Raw genomic sequence first — 22,159 nt, 5'->3', positions numbered from 1 at the left:
TTCTAACGCATTATGGCGCATTTTGTACTTCGTGATATGGCGGAAGAAAACCCTAGCGTGCAGTTGTATTGCCTTCCTGCCCTCAGATTGGCCCTGAAATTTGATGGGCAATAAGATTTCTTTTCACCAAGACGTTGCCTCTTTGAGCTGTAGCACTCGCAAATATTCAGGCAGAGGGAATGCCTTTGAAGAACTGGGACAAAAAAATGATGTACATCCACAATTTTTTGTGATAAATCTATGTGCTTAATATTTAGCTCGCAGCAATTCTAAATCATCGTATTCAAGTAAACACAGATAGATAACTGACAGCCAGATTTTGACTAAAACGATGCATAATAAATTTCATGCATGTTGCTCGCTGAATCCTTGCTGAGGGGCATCATTTCCAAAATGCATTCCTTGGATTCATGGACATTTGAATCGTTAAAATTTATTACAAAATTTTTGCTTTTTTTTGTTAATGATGGTAATATTTTTTCCTTGGCGTATACTTCGTATACGAGAAAGCAATAAAAGTTTTCGCCTCAAAATATATTTGTTAGCTTTGTAGAGAAACGATGAACTTGATCAGAGCGCCAATAACCGATCGGTTTCTCATAATAATGAAACAAAAGCAAGAATTACATTCACTTGAGATGTTTTTAACGCATAAAATTAAAAATATTTGGTGTAGGCAGAATAGATTTGAATGATCGATTGTGTCTATGATGAGAAATATTTGATATCTCTCTAGTCTTAGAAACAGCTCAAAATGAGTTGTATTCATTTTCAAACAGCTCAAGCTTTTTGAAATTTGAGATCAAATCATCAAGATAGTTCTTTTTATCATAAACAAAATTGCTTTAAAATATTAAAACTAGTTAATAAAAATATTTATAAATTGTTATATAACTAGTTAATATAAAATTCCATATTTCTAAAAATTATAGAAATATTGAAAAATGGTTTAGAGAGAAAACATAATATGCAGATGCTTTATTTTTTGATATCTTTAGATCACCTTTAGGGGGCTCTTTTAGATCATCTTAAATCCCCTTTAGGCGAAAAAGATCTAAATTACATAAAATTTTCATTACAACAACACCTATTTGCCTTCATCTCGAGATGCAACGACATGTTCCAGTCTCACTATGCGATATATCTCATCAAAAATCAAATGATGAAGCTATTGAAAGTTTCCAAGGCCAGAAATAGCAACCTTATCGACATACCAATAAAAAATATACCTTAAAAAACATGTGTACGGAATGCTTGTCCTTATTCCTAATTACAATCTGATTACTATTTTTTGCATTAAAAAATCTTTAATTTAATGTTTCAAATTCTTTGCAAAACAAAATCTTTGAAATATTACTATGAAAAATGAGAAAAAGTGAAACCATAGCAAGAATGGTTCTCCCAAAACCTTCTCGCCTACTAATGAATAAAGGTATTATCCCACACACCTCTACATAACATTGTGGACACATAGAAAATCCCCAGGAAAGCTTGGAATTTTATTTTCAGTTTTGTATGCATGTCCATTTCGTGCTACATTGTACAGAAAAGAAAAAAGGGTCACTCATAAAAACCAAAACTTGACATATAACTAACACTGAAGGGGATGCAAAAATAACTTTCGATTCATATATTCTGAAAGTTATGGACAAAAAGCTCTGAAAATTTGCTTACTTTTTGATAAACATGTATCATTTGTGATTAACTAATGTATAATAATAATAAAATGAAAAATGAATTAAAATTTCAAAAAAAGTTCCAAATTAAACTATGTGTGTTTGTGTGCCAAGTTTGAAAGAGGTCCAAGGGTCTTTGTAAAGTGCCAACACACATACTCCTTTGCCTTTATAATAAGTAGAGGAAATATCAAAGAATTTTCCTATTTTCGTCCTTGTTTAAATAACCAACCGTACGTGTGTTCGATCAAATAGTTCGCTCTTCTTAAAATGAAATACGCACTATTGATATGAGTGGTGTAAGGAAAGCCATCTGTGATTTTTTCCCCCCGCTGCGCAGTGCAACGGAAACTTCATCGAGATGTTGGATTGCTTCCGGAACATTGAAATTTGTTTCATGCTTGCCAAGCTATATGTGTTCAGCCTCGGATTGATTTTTTTCCTTGAGTTTACCAGATATTTGATGACGTTTTTTGAATGCGTTTATTTCAGAATTTCGTCATGGAACCATTTCTAAAGAGTTTCTTTGTACAGCTGGGAATATTTTAATTGTCTGATGCATTTTTATCTACAATATGTATCCACCTGTGGATATAAATGAACATGGAAATCAGAGACAAAACAGAAACAAATAAAGTATGCGTAATTGAATGGGTATATTCTTTTTTAATTTTGTGATTGTATAAAGCATGTTTACTTTGGTCTATAATTTCCAAAGATGCTTAGTAAGAACAAATAAATAATAAAATACCACTCATTTTTCACCAGCTGGTTCGATAGGATTAACGATCGATAAAACTTTTCCTTAAACATTTAAAGAATTTGGTGTTAATAATTTTCCCAGCAAAATATTTTTGATAGTCATATAGGGCATATTGCCATGTAGAACAAACTGTCTTTCCAGAAGTTTTATACCGTTCTTGTACTAAGCATTTCCCTAATTTTCTATCACCCTTCCTGAAATTCAAACTTTAATTTGGAACGAAAGTGATTAAACTTCAACCAATACAAAAACATTTTTGCTGAAACAAAATACGCTTTTACAAATAGGAGTATAGAAGATCAAATTGTTGAACTACAGAATATTTTTTTATAATTTATGAAATATCTTGGAGGATCAAAATTCAATAAAATTTCTTTTATTTCACATGAAGTTCAATTTTTTACATTAAAAAATATTTTTATATACATATAAGTAATATGAAGTGAAAATTGCGCAGCGTAAAGTAAACAACGCGATAACAGAAAGAAATGTCTTTCGTTTTCTTTTCTCAGAAGTAACGAAAGCCAATTTTTCTGTTGTCTTTTTTTAGAATCAAATATAAAAATAAAATATTTTAATTATAATAATTGCAATTAAAAAATGTATTACATTTTTATTATGAGTTCGACCCTTCATTATATTAGAGAACATGAAATGCTTAGAGAAAGCAGTTACAAATAATTAAATTTTATGCGGTATTCTTAAAAAAAAGTTTTCTTTCAAAGATTTAACAACGAAATTTAGTTTGGCCTAACAACTCGCTCAATACATCAAACGCATTTTTTTAACTTTATAACGCAGTGTGAATCCAAGAACTGAAAAGATATCCAATAAAAAAATTAGGTAAAGAGTTGAATGAGAGGGTCAAAAAATATTATTACATTATTTTTCAATGTTAGATGAAGTGGTTTCTTTTATACCATTCGTATCGACTGCCAATAATTCAGTTCAAGGTCTTCTCTAGAAAGACTCTTTCTAGTTTTTTGCAAGTCACTTCAAATGAGCTAAAACAGCAAAATAAAGCTTTCAGAGATAAAAAAAATATAAACTTATATCGATATATCTAACTCTAAAGAATGAGTCAAAACTCTATGCGCTTCGCAATAACATTTTTTTTTATTATTGAAACCAGTTTTAATTTATTATAAGCATTTTCTTATTGAAAGGAGCAAATCAAAGTTTTTTTGTTTTGTTTTTATAATTTTAAAGTAATATTTTTTTATATTTTAAAGTAATATTTTTTTTCTTTAAATTCAAGTATCTGCCAAATCGATGTTTTTTAAATATTGATTTAAATCAAACTGCTTCAGCAATAATGTTATTTTTTCTAAGTTTTAACTTTCATTTTCTCAAGGCCCTCGGATTTCTGCAATTTCTTGTATTTTTTCATGAGCTTCTGATATTTCCTATATTTTGGGATGAAAACACCTTTTCTCTTGCACTCTTTTTTCACAAGGGAATACTCTAGAAGAAAAACGATTTGGAATTAAGCATACGTTATTTCATTTATATACTTTCGTTTATATACTCGTTTATATACTTTTGGTATTATAATATAATAATTATCTTCGATCAGAATACAGGAATTTGTCCATATATGGTAGCCGGAATAAATAAACTGTTCCCGCAGCCTTCACTTAAAAGCAAACACGACACCGCTCCATGAGCAACAAACCGTTAACTTTTTCCAGATGCCACCCTACAGATGATGGATTAATCAGTAGGGTGGCATCTTGCGATTTGAAATTTGGACTTCCCAGAGTGTTATTTTGTCATTCTATGCCATATAAATACCTTTCTGCATCAACTATTGGTAAAAAATATCAAATTTGAAGTAAACACTCTCGAAGTTATTAAACATTTTTTTTATCAAATTTTCATCAATATTGAGTTAACTTGAAAAATTTAATGAAATTAGCACTTTAAAGATGGATCTTTTATTTTTATTTCACTTCAGTCGAAGGATTTCTATATTAAGGTACAATATTAAAATGTTCATTGTATTAAATTTAATAAAAACAATTCATTTGATTATTTGATTGAATTGCAGCAGAAGACAGCTTAAAACAGCTTTTAAGAGGTGCGCGCTAAAAACTGAGACAAAAGAAGAAAATCTGTGTTAATTATTTTAACTACGGAAATGTCAAAATTTATATTCATAAAATTTTTCATCATACTTTTAGAACTGCTTTAATATTAAATTAAATCAGATTGAGGCTACAAATGGAGTTAAAAATTTAATGAAATGGATGATAAAAAATTTCAAGAATATGTTTCAATGGCAGGGTTATTTTTAACTTACTGAAAATTATACTTTTTTATACTATAGAAAGCTCAGAGTCAGTACTTTAAAAATAGGGTAGGTTGTATAGAGCTACATTTCAATGAGTATCAATATTAGATAAAGAAAGAATTTCAATTTTTTAAAAATAAAATTAAAGAATCTTTTTACTTTTTTTTATTTTGTGAAAAATTGTTCATGATTGCCATTTAGTTTCCGCAAATATATTCTAAGATATCTTAAAATAAATGTGTGCGATTTTTTCTGCCTTTTACGGAATACATATAATCTAAATGGTAGAAAGAAGAAGAACAAAAGTCAAAAAAGCTGCTCATATCAAGTACCATTTCAAAGTGAATATTTCCTAAAACTAATTTTTAAATTTTAAGAATTCTACTTGCAATTTGAGCCCTTTTTTTTACTATATATTGTTCTATTATTTTTGAAATATTATGCTTATCTTATGAAACAAATTCACAAAAGAAATGTGAATAATACTGTCAAAATAAAATCCAAGTATTTCGAGAACAAATGAATTGGCTAATGACTAATATCCAATTAAATTTGATTTTTAATGGATATGATAATATCTATTTAAATTTGATTATAATGGATTTCAGAGTGTATTCCATTTCAATACATTAATAAACAAATTTAAAAAAATATTATATTTGATTAACTGAAAATTAAAAGTTCGCTTATTAGATTGCTTCAGAATTGTAAACATCAAAATTATAATTCTTATCTTTCTGTATTAGAAAATTAATGAGCATTTCTTTTTTCAAATAATATTTTAAGAAGTAACTCATTATCTTCAGTTTATTAACTTTCCGCCCCATTTTTATCATTTATTGAATTTTTAATTCAAACTCTATCGGTTAATAAATTTAATCCAACAAGAAAGAAATAATTTAAGAACTAAATTTAAGCCAATCAGTAATTGAAAACTATTTAATATCTTCTTATGGCTAAATGTTGAAACTTGGATATTTCTTCATCAACGTAAGGCCTCTTCTAAGACATTTTTAGTCCCTGCTTTCGAAAGAAGAAAAATTAAGGGCATTTACGTTCCTAAGGAAGCTTCGTTCCGTTCTTGTACTAAAAAGGATTGATTAGCGTGTGATATATTGTTTCAACAAGTCATGCTGGGATGAATAAGATGATAAAGTTAACAATGCTTAATTTTTTTTAATGCTTAAGGGCATACTACACTTTTTTATTTATGTCCACATAAAGGCGCATTCTGACGGCCTGTACCTTTTACGGATATGTTCGTAAATCTGCCAACTGCCCATTGTAGGACCACCCCCGCCCGCGGACTTCGGTGAGGAGCTTCCCGCAAATTTCCAGTAAAATGAACAGATATCAAAGAACCTCGGAAAACCACAAGAGAGGAGAAAATGTGCCTGTCTCCAGACACACATAGGTCGTCGGAACGGGGCATAAGAGATCGAGCACATCTGCTACTATCCTAGTCCTAATAAGGAGGCAGTTGGAATGATAGAAGAAGTGTCGGATGTGGGTGGTCACCTTGCTCTGAGAACCGACTCGGCTCTTGGTAACACTGCATATTTAACAAATAACTATTATCGATACACTATCTTAAAAAAAAATTAAACAAGTTCCAAAATAACTTCTGTAGACAAAGTCAAAATATTTCTTACATGTTATGATTTCATCAGGAACATTCCTTGTCAGTCAATGCATTTATTTTGTGTAAATATTAATTTTTTAAAGCGTAACGGAATAGTTAAAATTTCTGTAAAGTTTCCCATAATTTCAACTTTTATTATAATCCTTTGAGAGAAGCCTTTCTCTAGGTTTTGCATGTTTAGGTTTAGCTCGAAAGGCCTTTGAAGTGTCCGTTTCTGAACGGAAAATTACATTATAGTCTTTTCATTTTGCAATTTAATTTATCTGAGAGAAGTTAAAAATATTTATGTATAATTAAAAAAAAAGTAACTTTTATCTATTGTCCTTTTAACTTCTGAGCAAATTTATAATGAAATACAAATAAGAGCTTGCTAAATGCAATCATAGATGGCAGGCTGAGAATGAAATTAAATAGTATCGTAGAAGTCAATTTTGAATGAATCGTGGCGTTTTTTCTATTTCAAAGATTGATCTTACTTTTGCAAGTGGGCAGTATATTTAACAGAACGAGCGTATCCTTTAAATACACGGATCATTTTAATTATATTATATGAAAAATAATTGTGTAATGATACTATTTTAATTCGGAAATATTTAATCCATTAATCATAAATTTATATATTATTTATGATTTTTTAACGTGCATTCATAACTCGTTCATTCTCTTTTATTGTTCTGTTTTATTTTATTTATAATTATTCTCTTATATTTTACTTATAATTATTCTTTTATTTAAGTGCGTGCGCCAAGTAGCAATCTGGCTGTCGATTTTTCAATTAAGTGCATAAAAAGGGTTGATCAATGCCGAAACTAAAAGCTTACTTGGATCACGGCAGCAAAGGATGTATCCAAATAAATGACAGTTGGCTCTAAAGTCATCGATACACATGTTAATAAAGTTGATGACAGGGAAAAGGACTATGAAAAGAACTCCAAAAAATACAAAGGCTCCGATAAAGATATTTGGAGCCAAGTCACGAATTTTTTCCTCTAACTTTCCAAAATCTATACCGCCAAAGCCGTCAGGAATGTTTTCATAATTCTGAAACAGGAAGTATAATGATTCAATCAGAATTTTAGTTGTATTAATTTATATTCAAAATCTTTACTACTAATAAAAACCCGTGTGCATCTCCGCTCTGCAAGTTTGGTTTGGTTTGGTTTTTTACGGCGGAAGAGCCAAAAATATCGACTATGCTGCGCCAAACAGGGAAATAAAATTTTAGCAATATGAGAAAAAAATTTTTTACTAAGAATGGTTATCAACGAAATTTCACAAAAAATAAACAGAATTTAAATGAGGGAATAAAGTTTTATGGATTTTAAAAATTTAAGAAGATTAACACGAGGGATTTTGCGAAAGAAAGGATCGTATATTTGAAAATATCGCAAGCGGTGAGCACTGAAACATGAACAAATATGGACATTTGACGCATCGCCAATACACTGGGTGTTGTTCTCCGATTAAAAGATGAAGTGGAGGGAATCTGGTGTGACCAATGCGCAATCGAGTTGTCTGAGGTTTATAGTGAAATAATTATCCCTGTCAGTGCTCTTTGAGGCAGATTATGAGTCATAGAACTACCAAATTAGAGTGGGAAGATAAATTCCACGATGGAAATGTGAACTTTTTGAAATTTTAATGGATGAACAATGAAGCAAAATTTTGCAATAACTTTGCAAACTTTCGAATATGTTGTAATGCAAAAATAATTTTTACACCATCTCAAAAATTTTTTAAAAAATCACATTTTTAATGATATTCTATTTTTAATTTGTTATGAAGCAATTTGTTTTCATTTGACAGTTCCTTAAGGCATTTTTACGTTTAAGAACATTTCTCATTATTGCAACGAAATTTAAACTGTTTTCATCGTTTCTTCAAATTTTAAAGCTTTAATTATATTTTCCCTTTTCACTGAAAATCAAAGAATAAATGTTCCGTTTACTTTTTTAGATTTTTTGGACGTCGTTGTGAATGCTTAATTATTTTATTTTATTACTTTAAATTTCTGTATGAAATTAATTAGCATTTCAAAATATTATATATTGAACCAAAAGAAACAGGGGCACCAAAACACGGCATGATGAAAATAAAAGAGTTATCATTAAAAGAATGAGAAATAAGGAAGTAATAAATTTAAGTCTACGATTTATTCTTACTCTGCCCGACAGCATTTCTATTGATTGTTCATTCTTCCCATGTTTCCTCCACGATATTGCGGTTATTTGGCGAACATTTGTGGTAAGAAAAAAAGTCGGACAGATAATACAGATAGAAAAACATTTCTAATGCCTTTTTCGAACTGAGAGAAGCCTAGAATATTGTCAGAACACATATAACATTGAAGCCACACAATAACTTTGAAGTCATACCACGGGTGATCTTGCCCTCGGAAATTTTGTCCCTTCTATATGCCCGTAGCATCCTTCTTTAAATCACTCTCAGTCGCCGGACAAAATATTCATGAGCTCACAGCGCTCAAGAGATTGACAACCTATTCATCCTTTCCGGGCTGCCACAGCGCGATAATGGGCAGAAATGACAGGAAAAAAACCAACGTTAGAATTCCAGCAATGTGCGCAGCTAGGCTAACACCTAAATTTGTCTTTCAACCCTCATACTTTTTTACAAATATAAAAGTAGCAAATAAACAGTTTTGTGAAACCAAATTTCTCCTCTGCATTCATATTACAATTCAACACTTCTAATACATCCAAAAGACATTCATCTGAATTCAGCATTGCATTTCCATACACATTAAGCATTGAAGACAATGCTATCAGTTTGTAGGCCGATGTGGTGTGGTGGTAAGGTCAAGGCTTCGGAATCGGAGGGTTTCAGGTTCTGGGCTGGATTCCATTGATGAGCCGTCGTGTAAGCTGGTCTGATGTACACTAAATATTTCGGGACAAACGTCCTCCCACTGGTGTACTGAGAAAATACGGAGAAGGAGGTGCCATCTCAGGCATCGACCCTGTCATCTGGCCCTGATTCAAAATTGCAAGGTTCGTCCCAAAGTTACCATCGTGATGTTTTAAAATGGGGCGTTAATATAACCAAACTAATGGGGTTTTTTTTTTAAGAAGCAGCCCTTTGAAACTATTTTGATAGAGAAATGGAAAAGAAATAATGGGAGAAGAAAAGCGCTATCACCTGCAAGTCCATCCATTTTTGCAGAAAAAATTGGAAGACAATTTCTTTCTTTTCAGAAGGTGATGAAGAAATGGCACATGTGTCAACTAACGACATTAGTTAAGGTGAAGAAGATAATGATATTCCAACGTTCAATCCGTGGAAGTCTTTATATAAGAGATTCCCCAGGAGATTGCCCTTTATGTATTAAAATGAACGATATGAAATAACCATCTTATAAAAAAGAGATAAGCAAAGAGTAAAAAAAATAGAGAAAGAGAATTAATTTTGTGCAAAATGCTCTTAAAATCTTTGTGAATTTAATTTTTTTACACGGGCTCTTTATTTAAGATGTATTCCTAAAAATACATTAAAAAAAACTATGTTATATTACTTTCAGTGTTGTTATGTCTTAATCTAGTCGTTCAATAAGAAAAGTATGGTCATAAATAAATTCAAAGTTGTTTCAGACCACTTTAGACACTAGAAGCATTTTTTTTAAAAAAATAGAAAGAAAAAAAATGACGCATTTTCAAAAAACATTTTTTTTTGATGTCTTAAGACTATACAGTAGACATGTAATCCGTTTTATTTTTGGATTCAATAGTTTGTTTTTCTGAAATAAAGTTATGTATTCGCCACGCTTAAGAATACGGACACTAAAATCAGTTGCAAAGCATTCATAATCGGTACCATTATTTCCCATAGAATTTATCATCGAATATCGCTTCTGAGTACGCCATTTCTCTACCCTCCACAAAATAGAGAAACCTCTAACTTGTCTGGCGATCCCACCCCCTCTCTCGTCTTCCCATGCAAACAATGATCGACCTGCGTGCCCCGCTTCTTCATACTCGCTACTGCTTACCCCACTGTTTGCAAAAGTGAACGTATCGCAGTTATGCATGATTACTTCCCATGGAATATGCAAAAGAGAACATTCACAAAAGAAAAAAAAAAAAGATTGTTCTCTATAAATTATCGAGTGCCATTTCTAGGTGAGTATTAGATTCAATCATTTAAAAAAAGGTTGTGGGATGATTTCAAATAAATAAATGAAACTGGCTGAGATTTCGTTTCAGCAGCATTTTTTATTTTTTTATGACAGCATTCATTTTGAGTTTTTTACTACTAAATTTATTGGAAATTATTTTGAAAAATTTTGGGTGTGCGCAAATCCGCTACTTCCTCAGATAACTCAAATCAAATCGTAAATTGATACAGATGGACATTTTTCTTTGTCAAGAATCCCTATTACTTACGAATAATGGTTTACATATATGAAAAATAAAGCGAAACAATCATTACTTACATTTATATAATCTTCATCTAAACGATCCCCAATAATTATTGCTCGCTTTGTCACTACATTTTTTCTGTTGCTTTGGGTATCACTTAATAATTTTCTGAATCCTTGCATCTTGCCAGACTCTTTGCCGGGACTCGAATAGCGTTCTCGATCTTTCTGGAAAGAGATCCATCCGCCGAACACGTTATGATAGGGAAGTGATTGATGTGCCGTTTTTGACTGCTTCTTTTGCGGAGACGTTGTTTGTAAAGAAGGAGTGGCCACCTAAACATAGAACGGCAGAAGGATCATTCATGTGACGGTATCAGATTTCACAAAACTTACTACATCCTGTCAGTTCTAGCCATTATCACACGAGTTCCATAGCAGTGCAAGACATTCTTACATCAGAAATAATCCCAATGCAGTTATACTGAAATGACAGAAATCGCATATATTATTCCTACAGTATGAAACTTAAAAAAAATTAAATTTGTCTTAAAAGTCTCTAAGTGCCATAAATCCAGTAATGCGCTGTATTCTCGCTACGGAGTATTTATTATTTCGTGAGTCTTTCTGCACTCATCACTCTTTTGCACATTTTGACGACCGCAGCACCGAACAAAATAGAAAAGTACGCCTCTGGTGACGAGTTATTTGACCAAGATTATCGCTTTCTAAAAGTTTCGAGCAAATATTCTTTTTTTTTTTTTTTCGTAAATTAGTCTTAATCGTTTCTCTGCAAAATATTCTTAAATTTCAAATTTTGACAGACATGGAATTTGTACTATTTTATAAATCTGTTCTTTTGACTGAGTTGTGCATTCCTCTGTTTGTCATCCTCCTGAAATGAAGCTTTGATTTTAAACAGCAGCTAACTTGTCGTCTAAATTGAAAATTGCTTAAAAAATATGAAAATTTCATAAATGGAATTATTTGATACTGGAAGCTTTTTGTTATGCGTTTAATAATTGTTGTAAGATTTTAGAGAATGCTTGCCAACAAATTTAATAAAAATATTCATTCAGTACAAAAAACGTTTTAAGAACAAACAGCAATAATTTATTTTTATACACCTAATTATATTGCAATTAGGGATTGCAATACCGGTATACCGGAATACCGAATACCGGTATTTTGAGCTATTTTACAATTTCGTAATACCGGTATTCACAAGTTTAAATACCGGTTTTTCGGTATTTACTAGAAATTTTTTAAATTGTCTCCACTATATGTTCCGGGATCGCTAACGCAGCAAAATAGAATACGTTTTTGTTTTTATGTCTCCTAATGTGCGAAATTAATGAGCTAATTAATGGCTTAATTAATTGCTTGAATCTAAATTATAGAAACATGGATTATCCCTGATATAAGATATTGTATCCATAACAACTAATGGAGCAACAGTTATGAAAAAAGTTGGAAAGTTGATTGGTGCAAATCAGCAATTGTGCTATGCTCATGGAATTCAATTAGGAGTAATAGATGTATTGTACCAAAAAAACTAAAGAACAGAAGAATCCAAATACTGTGGATGTAGAAACTTCGGATTCCGACATTGAAAAGAGTAAAAGTGAGAGTGATATTAACACTGAAGATAATGACAGTGTAATTGTTGAAGAAGATATTGCTAATGAGGATGAAATATTAATCCATCAAGAATTGCTTCCTATAATTTATAAAGTTCGAAAAATTGTTAAGATATTTAAACTTTCCCCTACAAAAAATGCCATATTGCAAAAATATATATACTAACTGAAAATAAAACAGAATATATGTTAATAATAGATTCTAAAACACGTTGGAACAGTTTACTCCTAATGATGGAACGATTTGTGAAATTTAGAAATCCAGTCCAAAAAGCAATAATCGACTTAAACCTGTAAATTAATTTTTCAGATAGTGAATTCGACTTAATAGCCAGAACTATATCAGCTCTACTTCCAATAAAACTGACTATAGAGGCATTATGTCGGAGAGATTTTAATTTATTAACAGCTAATGCAATAATAAATCTCATATTGCAGTCATGAAAGAACAGCACACATCACTATCTGAAAAATTATATATGACATTGAAAAATCGCACAGAAGAAAGGCATACTGAAATAGAAAATGTCTTACGGTATTTACATAATTATAACGATTTTAAAAATAAAAATGAAAAAAAAATAAAGAATTAATTCAAATCTGATTAAGTTTATAGTAAATTTTCTTAAAATTTTTTTACCTACAAACCTATCTACATTCAGAAGAATTCGGTTCAGTTATCGAAGATTATGATGACACTAATGTCGATAGTGAAAAGGAATTGTATCTTGAACAAAAATTAGAATTAGAGATAAATAAATAAAAAAAAAAATCAACGAACCAAAATTTAATACAGAAATCAGCTATATCCAAAACCATCCGACGAGAAATTGATTTATTTGAAGATGAGGGATTTAGAGATAAATACTTGGTAAAAGTATATCGCGCATTGCTAACAGTATCACCAACTAGCGTAGATGCCGAAAGAGCGTTTTCGACAGCTGGTAATTTTCACACAAAATTACTTTTCAGGCTTAAAGACAGTTCAATTGGTGCATTATGTTTTTTTAGATCACATTTCAAAAATTTGTAATAGTACCACAGACTGAATAGTGATATTTACACTTATTTTTTAATTTAAATAAATAAATTGTTCCTTTACTTTTTTGTGATTCTTTATATACTGTTATAATTTATGTTACATGTTATTTTTTGTGATATTTACACTCTCTTATAAAACTGGCAAAGAAAACTAAGAAACACCTGTGTTTTCTTTCTTTTTCTAAAATTTCTAATACCGGTATTAAAACCGGTATCCCGGTATTAAGATCTAAAAAATACCGAATACCGGTATTGAAATTTTGGTCCGGTATTGCAATCCCTAATTGCAATGTCTAGAAACACTCTAAGACTGCCCCTATACCCCTCTTCATTTCTTACGTTTGAAGTTAATTCTTGTAATCTATTCTATATGAAAAAAATAGGTCAAATCTTCCCATCTTCTTACCAAAAAACGGAAGAAAAACTCAAGATGAAATATTTGTAGTAACAATGATTTTAATTTTAATAAAATAATTAAAATACTCTTGCCCGATATATTTTTCAAAATTTATTAAAGTCAACATAAAACTATTTGGCAGTTAAATTAATATCATTGAAAAAGGTATACAGTTAGCCATAAAAATCTACATACACCCGTCTAAATGGAGTTTTTATTATAATTACTGAAATTTACAAGGAAAAAAGCACATAGATCTTCTACTCTATCCAGAAAAAAATATGTTTCCTAATTACAAAAAAAACCCCTTAAAATAGCTAGTTAGTAGAAAAAATATGCGTATTTATTGCAGTCAGCATATCAGAAAAGCCTGCATGCACTTCCGAGGCTATATACAAAGTTTGCATTTGAGCTCTTTGGTAATCGCTCTTTATTTTTAGGAAGCACTTGAAGTTTAGTCACGCCAATCGTCATCTCCCCAGATAGTCTGACTAAATAAATGAATATTACATGAAAGAGGATTCTGAGGAAAGACATATCCTAAAAATTGAGTAATTTGATCGTAAATTAAAAAAAAAATTAGATCTTATGGCGGCATTGCCAAAATTATTGTAAAAAAAGACTTTCCAACCGTGCCAACTATACTTAGAAATAATTTATTTACGTGGAAATGTGCTCAACAAATATAAATGTGATTGTCCAAGGAAGCGTGTTGACGAGGATGCAAGAATTATAGAAAGAAAAGTGAAAAAAATTGAAAATTAATACCCTGCATATTGCAACATCAAATGATTAGAAACTGTTAGTAGAACTCTTTGATTGCCAAACTTCACTGGCAAAGTTCCATAATGAAACCATCAAACAGCTTTCATCTGCAAACCAACAACAAGAAAGAATAGGTTTTGCCTTTAAATATATTCATAAGGGATATGAGTCTTTGAAAAACAGTGTTCTTCACTGACGGGAATAAGTTCAATGTTTTTTACTGTAATGGACATTGAACAAGTTGATAAAAAAAAAAACAATAATGAAGCTAGAAAATTTGATATCAATTGTTAAATATGCAATGGTGATAAGGTTTGGGGCTCAATGGCAGCTGCTGGGATTAGTAATTTATTGTTCATTGATGATACATGGATCGATTTGGATATTTAAAAATATTGCAGTGCAATCCACCCTCATCCGTTCTCAATTTCGGATTCTGAAGTCGCTGGGTCTTCCCACAACATAATGATGCGCAGCATACTGTCAAGGTCATAAAGGAACTGCTCTTGCACAAAGCATAGAAGCAATTGTATTCGTCACCACGACCTCCAAATGCGAACTCCATTGAGCACATTTGGGAACAGCTTGATCGTCAATTTCGACTACAACAATTGCAAGAAACTTCGAAGCTGACAGTACGATCTTTATTCTTCAGGTAACGAAATTTCTTGTTTTGTCAATGCCAAAAAGAATGCGCGGAGCTATTTATTTAAAGGAAGTTTTCTATTTACTCACAAATCGATTTCACTTTTAAATAAATTCAAAAATATATACCGATTCTTTTTCTAGAAGTTTGTATTCCATTATCTTGTTCATGTAACCTTTTCTCCTCAGACATCTCAGGCAGTGGTTGATCATAATTCGCACGGAGGGTTGAATATCCTTTAAGCTGCTTCCGACTCTCGCATTGCGATTTTCAACAGCTGGTCGGCAGTAAAATCGGCAATTTTTTTCGCGTTTTAATCGACTGAGATCCAAATTTCGAACTCTCTTCAGTTTTTGATGAATGCGCTCAAACAAAGAGGACGCCTCGGATGGTACCGATTCTTGGCCATCCATTCCATTGAAAGTGTCAATATCTACGGGCAATTCCATAAATCCTAAAAAAATTATTTATAAGATCAAAACAAAATGGAAACAACATTTTAGGAATACTCCTTCTTGCAACGGTTCTTAAAGCATGACTTCGGGAAAGGGCATGATTTTCAAAAGGAAAGGCCTTTCTTTTCCGTTAAGGGTCTCAAGAAAGCAAAATAAGCTCTTTGTTTTAAAATTAATATAAATGCGTATAAAGCTTTGTCCATGTTATTTTATAGACTCAAAAATTAAAAAAAAATTAAATTTCAATCGTTAGAGAACATAGATGGTAAAGAAGATGAAACTCTAGGGTCGATTCCTCAATGTCTCTTCCAGATCAAAGGCGGTGGAAATAACAAAGGTTTGAAACTTCCGTTTCCCCATTATTTCCAAACTATTAAACATAGAGAGATTACACAATTATTATGTTATCACAGATAACAACTTTTAAATAAAGATAATTCTTTTACTGCGTTAATTGCTTAGGTGTTAAAGTTATAAAAATAGTTTTCAATCCGAAACATTTTTGTTTTTGCACCTGGCATTCCTTCGTGTGCCTTTTCTTCCACACCTTTTCACAATCATTGCTTCAGCCCTTGTAAAATCAGACGAGGAAACGGTGGAGAGAATGGACTCTTCTTTTCTTTATGTGTCTGACCATAAGAAATCTACCTCTCGGCTAGCAGACATAAATATATTTTCCTTATTATTTGAGGTGATGATGTAAAATAAACCACTTTTTAATTAGAAATGAATTCTAATTATTTTTCAGTGGCGTCTCTCATAAATCAATTAGCCGCAATTAGCTAATCCAAAATTTGGTTGTGTCTTTAAGAATGCTGCGTTAATAAGGCAGATCATGTGAAAATCCGAAAACTGCTTTTTAAAGAAGTTTTAAGAATAATAAGTAGTTTTCTAGTAATTCTCGTCATTAAAATTAGCTGATCCATTTTCATTTATGCTTATTTAATTTCTGGAAATTTAAGATAATCGCCTAAGAGTTTTTAAAAATTTAAGAGATTTAAAATTTTTTCGAATTTTTTCACTATGTGTATAAAAAGGGGCTTTGAATGATTCAGTACATTTCAATGACCATAACCCTTGAGCTCTAGTTCATAAGACATAATTTTACATTTTGATTTCATTTGACTTGCTTCTCATTCGCAAAAAGAGAATTTTGCTATCAATTTTCTGCTTATATCCGTACGTTGAGGAGTCTTAAAATTTTGTACTGTTATATCCGATTATAATACATTTTTCAAAACTTAATTATTGAATAATTTATTTAAATTCTGGTTTCATATAAAAACCATTGCTTAATATAGAATTTTTAAAAAGTTTTGAGTATATACACTATTAAGAGTAATGAATTATAAATTAAAACTAAAAAGTGAAAAATAATTTAAAAATTTTTACTTTTCGGCTTAGAAAGTATATAGTGCGTTTTGAGTCAACTATAAAAGAACAACTTTCACGCGAACTATGCCTTTTGGATCTGCTGACGTCAAATTTCATGTCACTGCTACGTTATTTGTTAATGTTCACGCTCTATTCAATGTAGATAGCTGTGACGTCATTGGCTATGATCACCGAGCCTTGCTAGGAAATGTTGAAATAAAGAATTTCTCTTAGCCGGGAGCCCGCGCACTTGAATTGTCATCCACCCTGTCTAGCAAGCATCTCCGATCAGAATTGGCGTGTTATTTTAGGCCCTCCTTAAGTCTGAATCCCTGGTACTGAGTCATAAGGAATAAAGAAATGCTAACCAACCATAAATCAAAAAAGAAATTTTAATATAAATGTTTCTCAAAAACATTTTAAAGAAAAAGAAAAATTTAAATAAAGATGATATTTTGAACCAATTTACTTGTATCAAAGAAGCTGAAGTTGACACACACTGCTTTCATAATTTCTAAATTTATCAATAGGATTTTGCACTGAAGTCTTGCCATACACAATATAAAATTGAAAATTTTAATTAGCTAAGGTAGGATTATTTCTAGCTTCTGATTTATTAAGACTGTTTTATCGAGACTCCAAAATAAAAGCGAAATTTAAGTACTAATAAATGAAAGAGCTTAAAAAATCAATTTGATATAATATTTAACGATTTTTAGCTCTGAATTATTTTCTTTAAATATTAAAACCAGACAAAAGAAATTGACACTAGGAAATTTGAGCCTCCTTTAACCAATATTATTGCAATCTAATTTCGTTTCATATTTTTGTCTATAGCTTAAGAGGCTTTGACGCTGTTCAATTCAGTTTGAGTTTATGAGATATGGAAAAATTCGTTTATATAACACTTTTATAGCATATTATATAGCCATTTATAGCGTAAAAAAGCCATAACAGTTTTTAAAAATGAAAGCAGAAATTAAGTACACTGTCATTCCGTTTTATTTCATTCAATTGAATTTGATTTACTACAAGTTATTTTGTACTGAGAAACATTGGAAGTATTAATTCTAAAATATATATATATATTCAATGTTTATAATAATTCAATTTATATATATATATATGTTTCTATAAATTTTAAGAAAGGAAAAGCTCGTATGATTTCAAAAGCTCCTTTTCTTTTTAAGGATTTATAAATTAGCTTTAAATGACCTTCTTTACTTCAGGTATTTCTTCAGCAATTTTAATACATCAAACTGTAATTTATTGCATATATATATATGCAAGATATTGCATAATAACTGCAAAAAGCAATGATAGATACATAGGCATTTATTTTCCCTTTTTCTAAGTTCTATAAATTTAGTCTTTAAAAGTTCATAATGGGAAGATGTTTCTAAAGCGGAAAGATCGAAATGGTTGAAAAGCAGCAGTCTATTGTTCTCAAACAACTCACTACCCTGCTGACATAGGTTAATTACCTCTAATTATGCAGTGCGACTTATTTAAGCGACCTTGTTTCTGCCATTCAATCTCAACAGCTTAAAGAGTTCATTCAGATGATAGTCTGGGTTCTATTTGAAAGAAATACTAAGATCATTTATGGACTACCCAATTTCAGTCGTGATCAGAAAACATTTAAGCTGCTGCTGAACACTAACCCGCTTTCCAAAGTTTAATGGCACACCAATGGTAAAATATTTCATTCCGACACAGTTAGCAGCAGAATTGTCACCACAGGGGTTCTTCAACGTAATCGGCTTCCGAACCTCGATCCCTCCAATCTGAATCTGAAATCGTACCATCAGGCACTGAGCAAGAACTTTATCAGTGAAATTAAAATATTAAATAAAAAAGAGAGTCTGTAAAAAAAGAAAAGGAAAGTAAACACCAACATTTGTCAGAAGAACTAAATTAGCATTTGTTTTGTTAATGTCTATTATTTACTTTTAAGTCGATTAACAACAATGCAATAAATGCATAAAATACTTCATCTTCTACATTAGGCCGTATAAAACATTAACTGTGTTTATTTTCAGTTAAAGCACACTAATACATGATTTGATTTTCATTTTTTCTTCAATAAAATATTTTTAAGCATCAAATTGCGACAGACATTATAGCCATGTTAAAAAAATTACCTGGCCCAAATTTTTTTCATTATATATAGAATTTTCTCAATAAAGTCAAGATTAGTTCTATAAAATTCGTAAGTTACATGGCTGCGTTATGTTTCAGGAGTGAAATCATCTCCTCCTGAATCATTAAGGTATTAAATAAAATACATGGCAATAGAAAATTATAACTGAGCATACCACAAATGATACATGAAGTTACAATTTGCATTAATTACTTGGTTTTGCCAGATGCAAGTCGCATAAAAATAACAGAATTCTGGTTTGTGTGGTGCGAAATTTTATGAAGAGGCACTATATCTGTGAAGAAAATGGAAGTTACCTATCTTCACTGCATAATTTTTGAATATTGATTAAAACCTAAAAATACTATTTTAGGTTTACAGCTGAATTATTAAAAAAGAATAAAAATTATTTAATATAGAACCATTCATTTTCAGTCTTGAATAAATGCATCTGCATAAACTAAATTTATTCCTTTAGAAATAGAACAATTTATGTTACTTACTAATACTGATGTTGAGGCTAATTAAAAAAAATAGCGGCAAAAAAATGAAAAAGCAACAAAAATACACTTTCAGCTTCATGAATATCGATGCCAGAGCGATTACAATTTCCGAAATAGAATGGCATTTTAACATTTTGTGGACGAGCATTGTTGCCCATACTTTCAAATAATTATTAAATAAACAATAAAATTTGGTCAGCAATAATTGCAATATATTCTTACACTTGAATAATGTGTCTTCAAAACTGATAATAAATAGTGTTAATAAAATATTGTTGAATAATATTTTTACTAATAATGCAGGAGAAGGAGGGCATTTTGATTCTGTACAGTACAAATTATTTGACCTAGAAGAGCGAAGGAGAATTCATCTGGGAATATTTTTTTTTTTTACTTTTTAATTTGAATCTTAATTAATTAAAAATAAAGAGAATAAATTTTGATATTTTTTCGGTTATAATTCCCAAAAATATTGTAGGAAAAAATGGATTTCTACATCATTTATTTTTTTTTCTAATACTAATTTAATGTCCTGCAATTTTTTTCTGAATTTTAAGTTTTTTATAATTATATTTTTGCATAATTTTTCGAACAACGTATTTCATTCATGCAGTGAAAGTCAACCGGTTTTCATTGTTTCAGATATTTCATTGCATAATTTTCTCGCATTGAAATAAAATATGCGTTCATGCAATGAAAGTCAACCGGTTTTCATTGTTTCAGATATTTATTTCTTTGCATAATTTTCTCCCATTGTAAAGTGCAAGGGAAGAAAGATTGTATTTAATATCTGTGTAGTTTATATGATAAATAAGGAACTGCATCACGAATGTTAGAAGAGAAATGAAACTGCATAATTATGATTTTAATAGCACCATGTCTTTTAACTTGACTCCATTGAGTTGATTCGTACTCACAATAAGCAGGCAGAATGGGCGAGTGACCATTAAAATAAGGCGACAATGATACCTGCCACAATTCGATCTTTAAAAATATTTTGTTATGGGCAATTAAGTTATGCATGATGGAATGAATGAAATGAAATTTCCCGAAGAATGAATAGGAAAAATCAATTTTATTCCCTTGATGAATGAAATGAAACGCAATGAATATTCCTGTTGAGCCAACTGCCTGCCAAAGATGGCCAGAAATATCAAAAAGCAGCAGTGATTTCTTCTCATCACGAAAGGCTTCAATACGGAGAGATATTTATAGAATAAAAATAACTGAACATGAAATTATCTATGTTCTGTTTATATAAATCTTTTAAATTTAATTATGATTACAAGATGTAATAAAGATGATACCTAAACTTAAGATGCAGGAAAAACAGAGTGAATCAAGAAAATTTTAATGATATTCTTAATTTCATGAATCTCGTTTCGCCATCGACGATTTCAGTTGCATTTACAAGTTACAAAATAATATATTATTCTAATCTGAAAAAAAAATATTTACATAAAAGTAATTGTACGTTATCAAAGAATTTTCTTTAGAAAGTGATTCGCTTGAGACTCAGGTTAAAATAACAATAAAATCAATAAACTAAATTCGATGCTATAATTATTATTTACTGATTAATTTTTGATTAACTATTTAAACTTAGTGATGTTTTAGTAATGTATAAATTGAAGATATTTTTTTAAATTATTTTCTGGATTCTAAGTTTGAGAACTGTTATTGTTTATATACATTACCAGGTAGTGTAGATTGAAAATTTAATTCAATTAATTAGTAAGTAATACTTACTTAAAATCTTAAAGTACTCTACTGTACTTTCATATTTTAAGTAGTATTTAAAATTCAAGTACTGTAGTGTATTGCCATTAAGAATCGGCAGGTGTACGAAATTTCAATCTCTTAGCATAGCACTTACCAACTCTTTTTCATTTCCACATTTAAACGAGTCTTTTCATTTTGGAGTGAACCTAATCATCACATTACCTCCAACAATCAGCATTTTTTCCATTTCTACACAGAATAGAATAGAGGATAAATAAATATGAAAAAATAGAGAATAAATCGATATAAAAATAAAGTATTAAGCTATTTTCGTAATGTTATATGTATAAGTAAATTTTTTAGTATATGTTTAGAAATACTTATTTAGTATTCCTATTTTAATTCATTTCAGTGTCATTCTGATGAAAAGCCACTACAGAATTTAAAGTGTCTGTTTTCCTTTGCTCAAAATTACTATTCTTTTAACAACGTGATTATTCTTAGAAATGATTTTAAAATAACAAATTTTGTTTTTTCTTTTATGATTAATGTAATTCTAGCCGCCTTTTGCGACCAACTTGTTCGTTCAAGGCTGGGTAAAATTTTCAGCTAAATATTTTATGCAACTTGATCCCTTAATAGTTTCATCAGCAAAATATTTTTAAATTTCAAATTTTTATTTTACTTATACTATTACAAAAGCCTTCATTTATTCAGTTCATTATAT

The 22,159-nt window shown here is 30.4% G+C and overlaps 1 protein-coding gene across 1 annotated transcript; it reads right to left on the bottom strand.

Moving 5' to 3' along the window:
* Positions 1-3,761: 3,761 nt before the first annotated feature.
* Positions 3,762-21,648, bottom strand: LOC129963885 (uncharacterized). The gene is made up of 4 exons (XM_056078469.1): positions 21,587-21,648; positions 10,822-11,082; positions 7,196-7,415; positions 3,762-3,903 (listed from the first exon to the last, which is right to left on the bottom strand). Exons 2-4 carry the CDS (start codon positions 10,927-10,929, stop codon positions 3,767-3,769), a joined length of 465 nt encoding a protein of 154 aa, XP_055934444.1. The 5' UTR covers positions 10,930-11,082; positions 21,587-21,648; the 3' UTR covers positions 3,762-3,766.
* Positions 21,649-22,159: the final 511 nt, after the last annotated feature.

This window comes from Argiope bruennichi, chromosome 3, assembly GCF_947563725.1.
Source record: "Argiope bruennichi chromosome 3, qqArgBrue1.1, whole genome shotgun sequence".
NCBI classification, from domain to species: Eukaryota; Metazoa; Arthropoda; class Arachnida; order Araneae; family Araneidae; genus Argiope; species Argiope bruennichi.
This window is presented reverse-complemented; position numbering and strand designations above follow the sequence as displayed.